The following is a 12,168-nucleotide window of genomic DNA, read 5'->3' as shown; positions in this document are numbered from 1 at the left end:
ATGAAAAGAGGAAACTGGTGGTGAAAAGGGTAATGCGCCACAGCCGTCGCGCCGCGTCTTGTCGATGTGGGACTCACAGAAACATATACAACACGTGAAAATGCATTATTTGTTTAGTGGTAGTTGGTAATCGTAGTCATTAGCAAATGTTGTACAGGACGACCACCGCCCAATGACCACGATTACCAACTACTGGTACCACTGTTCGTGCATGATAATTTTGACAGTGCGCCGTGGCGTAACAGGAAGTGCGTTTGATGTGACAAGGCGCATTCACCAAGGCGCATAGATATGTTAAAATCTAGGTAATGCTATGTATGTATGTATGTAAAACACCAATCGTTTGTAACCGTAGCTTGATGACATCATTTTACAACGCGCCTTTATTTTTCTCAATTCGCCTCGGATACCGGCCTCGGGTATGACAAAATAGGGTTGGACACTGACGTATGTAAAACTTCTTACTCTGGAAAGATCTAAAACATTGATATCCAGGGAAATTTTTAAAAATAACCATTCTTTATTTATTTGTAAAACCGCCCAACAATACCTAGCATACGGGCATGTGATCTGTGAAGCGTGTCATCGCAGCATGAATAATATATATACCAGTATTTATGAGCAGTTTCTATAATAAATACATCGACCCAACTGAATATAATGCTACGTGTGTCGACTTTGAAATATATTCAGTATCATATTTAGTACGCACCCTGTGTATTTGGTGCCTGAGTTTACTGGCATGACACACGAGACATACACTGGCTGCAGGATTATTCATGATTTTAGCTGGTCTATATTGGTATGTATTTTGTGTTTTTCTTTAAACTCACTTCGCAGAGACAAAAAATGAACCATCATTATAAACATCATAATGTAGTTGGGTTATTCCGCTGCTGAATTCCACAAAGCGACGCGCAGTTTCCGATCTCGGTGCGTTTGAGTGTTCACACAGTCCCTGGGCTGATCCTCGGTATCAGTGCACACAGTCCCTGGTCCTCTGCACGTTTGAGTGTTCAGACCCATGACTGGCTTTGTGCATATACGCGCGTGTGGCGCCTCGATTAAATAAGATGATTATAACCATTTCTTATTCCTATTTCAAATGGCCGTTTCTCGGCTTACATTTATTTAATTTATCCCTCCCTAAAATCTTGTCGAAGTACTCCTCCCATATTATAGAGAGACTGAACAATATTTTGTGAAAACTAAACTTTTATATTCACGAGTCATTGAAATGCAAGTCACACCCACGTTGTTGTTACCCTGCCTGGTACATCACTACATCTTATAAATCAACCATTCCATACCCGGAATGGTTTGTATTTGTTTAAATTAGTTGTAACCTGTAACAGCTTCGTATTTATGACGATCAAGTTGTTTGGATTAAGTCAACATGCACAAAGAGCAATGGATACTCATCGCCATCGGCTTCGTTGTTGTTTTCTACGAAGCGGGTAAGTATTGTTATCATTAATCGGACGTATACACGCCGCCTCTGTCGTACAGTAAATGTGATATCAGAGCGAAAGAGTACATTATTGTTTTATTGCCCGGCCGCAGCATACCGTGACGTTAAAAACCTGGCAGTGAGTAACTTTACATCTGCCAATTTTGCTTTTTTCTCCCAATGTCAGCGAGTATCGAGGAGACTGTGATTTTGATGTTGAGATAAACAAAATACGAACTTCTATTGGAGTTTCTTTATACGTTTTCATTATACGTAACCATTACCGTCGACCGTCTGCCATCACTCGGGAAGAATTGCTACAACGTGTATTATCATTCACAAGTTAAATAAGTCAGTGTTGATTAAATGCATTTGATTGTAGTTTATCATCCCATGTAGATAATTGTAGCATAGCACTTTGGATGAAATTGTTATTATTATCATTATTATTATTATCCATAAATGACTTGTTCAGAAACATCATTTTTTTAATCCTTCAAATGTCATACATATAGCCTTCAAATGTCATACATATGTCATACAAATGTCATACATATAGCCCGTACATCAAAAAGTTCTGTAAGTTGACAATTATTTCATTGCAATTAGAAATTAAAATAGTTGTGACTATTAAATAAATAAATACAGTAATGGCGGCTATTTTGTAAGTTTTAGAACGTTATTTAATAGCATTGCATTTGGTAGCTATAGTGACAGCATCTTCTCATATCTGATGTTTTTGCATGGTGACAAATGTATACACTGTCACTGACATTGTGCTATTAAATCAGTGTATGCACCTTGAACTACTGGTACATACTATTAAATCAGTGCATGCACCTTGAATTTCTGGTACGTACTATTAATTCAGTGTATGCACCTTGGATTACTGATACGTACTATTAATTCAGTGTATGCACCACGAATTACTGGTATGTACTATTAAATCAGTGCATGCACCTTGAATTACTGGTACGTACTATAAAATCAGTGCATGCACCTTGGATTAATGGTACGTACTACAAAATCAGTGCATACACATTGAATTACTGGCACGTACTATTAATTCAGTGTATGCACCTTGAATTACTGGTACATACTATTAATTAAGTGCATACACCTTGAATTACTGGTACGTACTAATACATCAGTGCATATACATTGAATTACTGGTACGTACTATTAAATCGGTGCATGCACCTTGAATTACTGGTACGTACTATTACATCAGTGCATACACATTGAATTAATGGCACGTACTATTAATTCAGTGTATGCACCTTGAATTACTGGTACGTACTATTAATTAAGTGCATACACCTTGAATTACTGGTATGTATTATTACATCAGTGCATACACATTGAATTACTGGTACGTACTATTAAATCGGTGCATGCACCTTGAATTACTGGTACGTACAATTACATCAGTGCATACACATTGAATTACCGGTACGTACTATTAAATCTGTGCATATACATTGAATTACTGGTACGTACTATTAAATCGGTGCATGCACCTTGAATTACTGGTACGTACTATTACATCAGTGCATACACATTGAATTACTGGTACGTACTATTAAATCTGTACATGCACCTTGAATTAATGTTACGTACTGTTAGAAAAGTACATCGGTAGTATAAAGTAAGTACATGCTGGTGAGTAGTAATACATCGGAACATGCGCATTGAATGGCTGGTGTGTATGTGCATGCGTGATATAACCATATTTATTAAAATTAACATTTCACTGTTTATCTAATACTTTACATATTCATTGCTTCAAGATATCTACATGAACGTCTCTGCGCTAGAATGCTTTGAATGTGAATATGTAATGACGAGTTATGATATCGATTCGGAGTGCATTCTTATGCCTAATGCGTCCAGTGATAGTATTGAGGAAACCAATTGCGATGGATTGTGTTACGTAAGTATTCTTCGTATGTGCATCTGATTATAGCGCCACAACCGACATTTGAAGATAAGATAATTATGTATTACAGTTGGCACGTTAAAGAATGCATTAAAGTTTGTTAAAAATAAACTTTAAGAACAAAGAGAAATAATTCAAGTAATTGTTTTGTATTCAAATGTTGCAGAAAAAGTCCAAATCACCCTCCAACCACGCACACCAACCAACTTACCCCACCACCACATACAATTCAGTGTGTCATGCATATTTGACTTTATTAGATTTTGTTTTATTTATGATTTTCAGACGGAATATACCAAAATTTTCGGCCGGCCTATTTTATTTCGACGCGGATGTTCCGATGATTGTGAAGAGGAATCTACGTGTGACAAGTTTACGGGGACATGCAGAAGCTGCTGCAACACTACGGACCTGTGTAACTCAAATCAATACACAACGAAAGATTTAGTCAATTTAGAAAATATTTAACTTTAAATGTCAAAATGACATTTCAGCGGGCGTACTTGAAGAGAGGATCACGGTGACGTCAAAAACAAAAACACTATGTTGAGAAACTGTTATACTTTACTTTGTACGACGTTAATTTCGGTCTATTTACAGCAGAGAAGCACTATATCGCTAGAAAGTGGGGCTTATCATGCACGTTACGCAATATGTGCATGCGATTAGTAAGTACGATCAATACACGTGCATAAAAACACGCATCGCTAGGATAATATGCTAAAGATTTTTTTTTTTAAATATTAAACAGTTTATTCTGATGTCCCGAAAACCTAAATGAAGGGCTCATTGGGACAAAGTGCGCCCGCTGGAGGAACGTTAATAAGTCCATTAATCATGATCAATATATGCCGAAACTGTGGGATCATTTTACTCTCAAGGTCATATCTCTTTGTAAACACCATAACCTACCTCGGTGACTAACTTTCTTGTTTTCAATTTTACAGTATGTATATTCATTTCATTATAGTTATTGCAGCAATAAACTTGCTGGTATTCAACATCGTGGTAACAGTTTTGTGACTGAAATCCAAATTTGCATACACATTTTAAAACCATGGCCTCTCTTTGGTGGCAAACTACCGCTATTTAATGACAGCAAATTATAACTCACATATTCAGAAAACTCACCTAATTGAAAACAATATTGTATTTGTCTGTCTGTAATATCCAATGAGTAATTAGGTAAAAACAAACAGCAAGTTTTCCGAAGTGTAGTTAATGCGGGAGGGTCGTCACCTGCGCACGCGCGGGAATTGAGTTCCAAGCGACGATAGCAGCACACGTTAAAACGCAAAGGCTCATGGGTAGACGCTTGTTTGTAAACAATGACACGCTATGGCCACCTGACGCACGCGCAGGTGACGAATCCCCGCTTTAACACTTTTTGTGAACCTACTTAAAACGCCCATGTAACACCAAACAAAGCTTTGAACAGAGTTGAACATTTGCACAAAATAATTAACATCTTTTCACAGCGGCCTCATTGATGTCGAATGTAACACAAATTTAGTCTGTAGTGACTGAACATCTCCCAAAAAGCCATTCACTGTGCACAGGTGCATCATTGGGGATAAAAGAATTAATTTGTATGTTTGTAAGGTGCAACTGAATCGAATTATGAAACTTGTCGTTGAAATTGCGTTTAAAGCAACCACAACGCGACAAAAGCTTGTCACAACGCAACACGTCAATCTCAATGTGCTCTATCATGTTATGAACTGCAAATATGAAAAACATTCCAAACCTCACAGAATGCTTTGTGCATTAATAGATGAAATGGTAATGGCTCTTATTTGGTTCTAACCTACTTAATCAACTGCTCACTTCTTGGATCGAGGTCTGATCGATTTAATCAATGGACATGATGACTTGGATCGAGGACTTAATTATTCACTCAGCTGGCCGTGACTCGGATGAAGGTCGGACTGACATATTTAATAAACTTGTCATGACTTGGGTAGAGGTGATTCATGTAATTAACTGGCAATAAATCGAATCGAGGTTTGACATATTTAATAAACTTGGCATGACTCGGATCGAGATATTAATTATTTATTTAACTGTTTACGACTCATTACATAAGACATATCTATTTATTTGGAAAATTTTCCGAAGACGTGAAACACTGACTTGGTACACTGAAAATACTAGATGAGCATCCTCCAGCAGTTACGACTTTTCTTGTACTACTAGTAGTTTTGCAAATTTTGTAAATTAATATGCATTTGATTGAACATTGGTGGCATGTCTGTCTACTCATCACCACACTCACTCTCACCATCCAGTATCCCACAATTTCCCGTTAATAATTGTATTTTACAGACTGCAATTTTAAGAGTTTATGCAAACTAGCAGTCAATTCGGAAAATGTGATCAAATCAGAAATTAACACAACATATGCTATTACTTATTAGTAAAGTACTGATGTGCAATATATTGGTGAGGAATCAACATAGAAATGATTCACAACGAAATGACCGTCAGTTGACCATTTTTGTTCGAATTTTGACTTGTGCGTGTAATCAAATATGCGGGCAAATATGCATATTCATGATACAAGGTTTGAAATCGTCCAGTTCATCTCTGGACACAGTTTAAGTATCAGATATTTAGCAAATATGAGGCCAAAAATCGTCGCCAGCCAACCATTGTTAATGGTAAAAAATCAATGTATATATATAGATCACCATACATAATTATTGTTTTACCGTACTTCCCCGGTCATAGGCCTCGACATATGAAACCGGGGAAAGTAAGAGGGTGGACGTATACCCAAGGACTACCTCAAAAGATGAAGATATTTTGTTGTTTAATATTGTAATCATATTTTCCCCTCGAACAATATAATAAATTGTAAATGTAAACCCAAATGTACACTTTTGTTGAATATGACGTCTTTTTGGGGAAAAGTAAATTGCAAAATGAGTTGCGTCATTCAAAAATGAATTCGTGTTAATGCATCATTCTATTAAAAAATAGTATTCTCGGAATTACGACTCCAACAAGCAACAAACCCCAAAACAGGAACCAGACAATAAAAGTCTAGCTATTTTTAATAGTTACTTAGGACTACGATTACCAAATATTATCTACTATACATAATTGCTATGTATACGAATTTGCAGCAGACAGCGGTGGTGATCACAGTTACTAAACCGTGTCGACATTGACAAGTCTTGCGTTTGATTGAAAAATGGCTTCAAGAAGTGGGAATTATGGGATATCATGGCAACTTCCGCCGTGGGAGATGGAGAGTTTTGCCCTGACGCGGAGCGTTTTGCTGCGACAAGTGATGCGAGTTATGATGCGAAGTAGCTTTGCATCAACTAATTAAAGTTTGCCGTGAAGCAATGGTGTTTTGCCGTCAAATAATAAATTTTTGCCCTGAAATAATAGAGTTTGGGGGCGTCGCCCACGCCCACTCGACATCTGATAGATCTTGCTTCTCTGTTACGGTACAGAAAACCTCAACGACAGCCAATTAGAATGAAATAAAAACACTAACATAATGATTAAATGGCGTAGAGATAAAATAAAAATGCTAACATAATGAAAAAATGGTGTAAAGTTTGGACTGGTTGAAGAGCAGACTGGCTGTGCGGCCTTGGAGAGCAGACTAGTGTGTGTCGCCTGGGAGTGCTACTGGTTTGTGGCCTGGGAGGGCAGACTAGTTGTGCGGCCTAGGAGAGCAGACAGGTTGTATGGCCTGGGAGAGCAGACTGGTTGTGTGGCCCCGGATATTAGACTGGTTGTGTGGCCTGGAAAGCAGACTGGTTGTATGGCCTGGGAGAGCAGACTGGTTGTATGGCCCGGGAGAGCAGACTGGTTGTATGGCCTTGGAGAGCAGACTGGTTGTGTGGCCTGGGAGAGCAGACTGGTTGTGTGGTCTGGGAGAGCAGACTGGTTGTACGGCCTGGAAGAGCAGACTGGTTGTGTGGCCTGGGAGAGCAGACTGGTTGTATGGCCTGGGAGAGCAGACTGGTTGTATGGCCTGGAAGAGCAGACTGGCTGTATGGCCTGGGAGAGCAGACTGGTTGTATGGCCTGGGAGAGCAGACTGGTTGTGTGTCCTGGGAGAGCAGACTGGTTGTGTGGCCTGGGAGAGCAGAATGGTTGTGCGGCCTGGGAGAGCAGACTGGTTGTATGGCCTGGGAGAGCAGACTGGTTGTACGGCCTGGGAGAGCAGACTGGTTGTATGGCCTGGGAGAGCAGACTGGTTGTGTGGCCTGGAAGAGCAGACTGGCTGTATGGCCTGGGAGAGCAGACTGGTTGTATGGCCTGGGAGAGCAGACTGGTTGTGTGTCCTGGGAGAGCAGACTGGTTGTGTGGCCTGGGAGAGCAGACTGGTTGTGCGGCCTGGGAGAGCAGACTGGTTGTATGGCCTGGAAGAGCAGACTGGCTGTATGGCCTGGGAGAGCAGACTGGTTGTGTGTCCTGGGAGAGCAGACTGGTTGTGTGTCCTGGGAGAGCAGACTGGTTGTGTGGCCTGGGAGAGCAGACTGGTTGTGCGGCCTGGGAGAGCAGACTGGTTGTATGGCCTGGAAGAGCAGACTGGTTGTGTGGCCTTGGAGAGCAGACTGGTTGTGTGGCCTGGGAGAGCAGACTGGTTGTGCGGCCTTGGAGAGCAGACTGGTTGTGCGGCCTTGGAGAGCAGACTGATTGTATGGCCTGGGAGAGCAGACTGGTTGTATGGCCTGGGAGAGCAGACTGGTTGTATGGCCTGGGAGAGCAGACTGGTTGTGTGGCCTGGGAGAGCAGACTGGTTGTTTGACCTGGGAGAGCAGACTGGTCGTGTGGCCTGGGAGAGCAGACTGGTTGTATGGCCTGGGAGAGCAGACTGGTTGTATGGCCTGGAAGAGCAACTGGCTGTATGGCCTGGGAGAGCAGACTGGTTGTGTGTCCTGGGAGAGCAGACTGGTTGTGCGGCCTGGGAGAGCAGACTGGTTGTGCGGCCTGGGAGAGCAGACTGGTTGTATGGCCTGGAAGAGCAGACTGGCTGTATGGCCTGGGAGAGCAGACTGGTTGTATGGCCTGGGAGAGCAGACTGGTTGTGTGTCCTGGGAGAGCAGACTGGTTGTGTGACCTGGGAGAGCAGACTGGTTGTATGGCCTGGGAGAGCAGACTGGTTGTATGGCCTGGAAGAGCAGACTGGCTGTATGGCCTGGGAGAGCAGACTGGTTGTATGGCCTGGGAGAGCAGACGGGTTGTGTGTCCTGGGAGAGCAGACAGGTTGTGTGGCCTGGAAGAGCAGACTGGTTGTGCGGCCTTGGATAGCAGACTGGTTGTGTGGCCTGGGAGAGCAGACTGGTTGTTTGACCTGGGAGAGCAGACTGGTTGTGTGGCCTTGGAGAGCAGATTGGTTGTGTGGCCTGGGAGAGCAGACTGGTTGTGTGGCCTGGGAGAGCAGACTGGTTGTGCGGCCTTGGAGAGCAGACTGGTTGTGTGGCCTGGGAGAGCAGACTGGTTGTGCGGCCTGGGAGAGCAGACTGGTTGTGCGGCCTGGGAGAGCAGACTGGTTGTATGGCCTGGAAGAGCAGACTGGCTGTATGACCTGGGAGAGCAGACTGGTTGTGTGTCATGGGAGAGCAGACTGGTTGTATGGCATGGGAGAGCAGACTGGTTGTATGGCCTGGAAGAGCAGACTGGCTGTATGGCCTGGGAGAGCAGACTGGTTGTGTGTCCTGGGAGAGCAGACTGGTTGTGTGGCCTGGGAGAGCAGACTGGTTGTGCGGCCTTGGATAGCAGACTGGTTGTGTGGCCTGGGAGAGCAGACTGGTTGTGTGGCCTGGGAGAGCAGACTGGCTGTGTGGCCTGGGAGAGCAGACTGGTTGTGTGTCCTGGGAGAGCAGACTGGTTGTGTGGCCTGGGAGAGCAGACTGGTTGTGCGGCCTTGGATAGCAGACTGGTTGTGTGGCCTGGGAGAGCAGACTGGTTGTGCGGCCTTGGAGAGCAAACTGGTTGTATGGCCTTGGAGAGCAGACTGGTTGTGTGGCCTTGGAGAGCAGACTGGTTGTGCGGCCTTGGAGAGCAAACTGGTTGTATGGCCTTGGAGAGCAGACTGGTTGTGTGGCCTTGGAGAGCAGACTGGTTGTGTGGCCTGGGAGAGCAGACTGGTTGTGTGGCCTGGGAGAGCAGACTGGTTGTGTGGCCTGGGAGAGCAGACTGGTTGTGCGGCCTTGGAGAGCAGACTGATTGTATGGCCTGGGAGAGCAGACTGGTTGTGTGTCCTGGGAGAGCAGACAGGTTGTGTGGCCTGGAAGAGCAGACTGGTTGTGCGGCCTTGGGTAGCAGACTGGTTGTGTGGCCTGGGAGAGCAGACTGGTTGTTTGACCTGGGAGAGCAGACTGGTTGTGTGGCCTTGGAGAGCAGACTGGTTGTGTGGCCTGGGAGAGCAGACTGGTTGTGTGGCCTGGGAGAGCAGACTGGTTGTGCGGCCTTGGAGAGCAGACTGGTTGTGTGGCCTGGGAGAGCAGACTGGTTGTGTGGCCTTGGAGAGCAAACTGGTTGTATGGCCTTGGAGAGCAGACTGGTTGTGTGGCCTTGGAGAGCAGACTGGTTGTGTGGCCTGGGAGAGCAGACTGGTTGTGTGGCCTGGGAGAGCAGACTGGTTGTGCGGCCTTGGAGAGCAGACTGATTGTATGGCCTGGGAGAGCAGACTGGTTGTGTGTCCTGGGAGAGCAGACAGGTTGTGTGGCCTGGAAGAGCAGACTGGTTGTGCGGCCTTGGATAGCAGACTGGTTGTGTGGCCTGGGAGAGCAGACTGGTTGTTTGACCTGGGAGAGCAGACTGGTTGTGTGGCCTTGGAGAGCAGACTGGTTGTGTGGCCTGGGAGAGCAGACTGGTTGTATGGCCTGGAAGAGCAGACTGGCTGTATGGCCTGGGAGAGCAGACTGGTTGTATGGCCTGGGAGAGCAGACTGGTTGTGTGGCCTGGGAGAGCTGACTGGTTTGACATAAATTTTACGATCAAAAAGTCAGTATTGCAGGGACAATTTCGACATTTTCATTAGGCTAGAAAATACTACTCAATTTAGTAAAAAACTTTGCCAGTGTGGAATTTCTTTCGGAAAAGCACACCACAATTTAACTGAATGGTTCAACTAAGTTTTATCTTGTATTTAATATACCCAATATTGATCATGACGCTTTGTAGTGGATCTTCCTTTCAAGATAATAATTTAACAACTTCTTACTCGAGAACCAAATTACTGGTTTCAATAATAATTTGAACAGTGCTTGAATATTAAGCAACGATTATGTTATTTTTTCTTCTTTTTTGCCGGTGATACTTTTTTTAGTTTACCTAGTAAATATGTATTGGTTCAGGTATTATTATAATTTTAGAGTAAATTTAGTAATATATTACAGATTTCAGAAAAGGAAGGGGTGCTAAGAAATTTCGAACAGTATTATTACGATAGGAACCTAATTGAAGTGGTTCTGTGTTATGTTTACCTAGGCATACGTTTTCAGTCGGGCCACACTCGGGCCACACTCGGGGCACACTCACAGATCACACAACCAATCTGCTCCTCCTGCCAACAACAGAACAGTTTACTAAAGCGTTGCGACCATGTTAATCACTTACTGGTGCATAGACCAACGGTATCTTTGCTAAATAAAGCAAAAGTACAACATTTAACATGGTAATTTCCAATAGTTTTACATTCAACATAACCCAACTCTCGCTTCCATATTGTAATAACGTTTGGATCAATTATTTTAGAGCATAGTGAATTTGGTTCTAATCCTCATTTAGGTGTATCAGTCTAATTTATTGTAGTTATGTACTAGTAGAACGTACTCAAAATGGTCCAAACACATATTATCTGATGTAAATTACTGATGTTGCTGATACTGGTTAAGATCGTTAAAATGTCTTCACACTTAAATGCATTGATTCCATGCGGAAAACAAATACGATCTCTGGAGAGATGGGTTGCGAGTTTGTTTATGGAATGCAGGAATCAGAGGAAAGCTATAGGATATATTTTAATGATATTGAAACAGATTATTTCAAAACTAATGAAGGGGTTAAACAAGGGTGTGTACTAAGTCCTTTTCTATTCTCAATTTACATAAATGTATTCGCCAAAATGCTATACAAATCTAAACTGGAGGTAATTATTGGAACATAATTAATATCTAGTTCTTTTCTGGGCAGATGACATAGCAAATAATATAGTTGAACTGCAAAATATGTTAGATATTGCATCAAAATTTGCATTATCTCAAAATCATTGAAGGGTCATTCACATTTTATGGAAACTTATAAAACAAACAAAGAACTTGAAAATACTATCATACAGTAAACCAATCATAAATCAACAGAACAGTTACGTTAGGTTTGAATGTGGTGATGTCCCATGGAAAAATATAATCATTCCATCAATTAACTATGAATCTAGTGTATGGCTCCCAGAAAGTACATTGAATAAAAACAAAAGTAAAAGTATCCAGTATCGATTTGGCAAGTTTAGCATGACCCAGCAGTATCAGGAGATTTAGGATGGCAAAACATGAACTATATTAACGAAAATCCCGAATACAGTTTTTGGACAGACTACAAAAGATGAATAATACCAGTTGGACCAAAATAGTTTTCTCTAAATTACATAAATCATATCAGAACAAGGCTAAACTTGTTTGGAACTGGCCAAAGTATATCAACAATATTCTTATTAAATTTTATGGATTGTATGGATCACGTTTATGGCCTAAAAAGACCACAGAATGTTAGTTGGATTAAAAGTTTCTATAAAATTAGTGAAGAAAAGA

The 12,168-nt window shown here is 42.4% G+C and overlaps 1 protein-coding gene across 2 annotated transcripts; it reads left to right on the top strand.

The window, feature by feature from the left end:
- The first annotated feature begins 697 nt into the window (after positions 1–697).
- Positions 698–4,390, top strand: LOC100374884 (uncharacterized). 2 transcript variants are annotated; one of them, XM_002737565.4, is made up of 4 exons: positions 698–802; positions 1,340–1,457; positions 3,241–3,383; positions 3,675–4,390. In XM_002737565.4, exons 2-4 carry the CDS (start codon positions 1,397–1,399, stop codon positions 3,855–3,857), a joined length of 387 nt encoding a protein of 128 aa, XP_002737611.1. In that variant the 5' UTR covers positions 698–802; positions 1,340–1,396; the 3' UTR covers positions 3,858–4,390. The 2 variants fall into 2 exon arrangements, with proteins under 2 accessions (XP_002737611.1, XP_077867768.1); XM_078011642.1 differs by lacking the exon at positions 698–802 and having other exon boundaries at positions 1,151–1,457.
- Positions 4,391–12,168: the final 7,778 nt, after the last annotated feature.

This window comes from Saccoglossus kowalevskii, chromosome 13 (genome assembly GCF_978046115.1).
Source record: "Saccoglossus kowalevskii chromosome 13, keSacKowa6.1, whole genome shotgun sequence".
NCBI classification, from domain to species: domain Eukaryota; kingdom Metazoa; phylum Hemichordata; class Enteropneusta; family Harrimaniidae; genus Saccoglossus; species Saccoglossus kowalevskii.
Note: the sequence above shows the minus strand (reverse complement) of the source record. Positions and strands in the feature narration are given on the sequence as shown.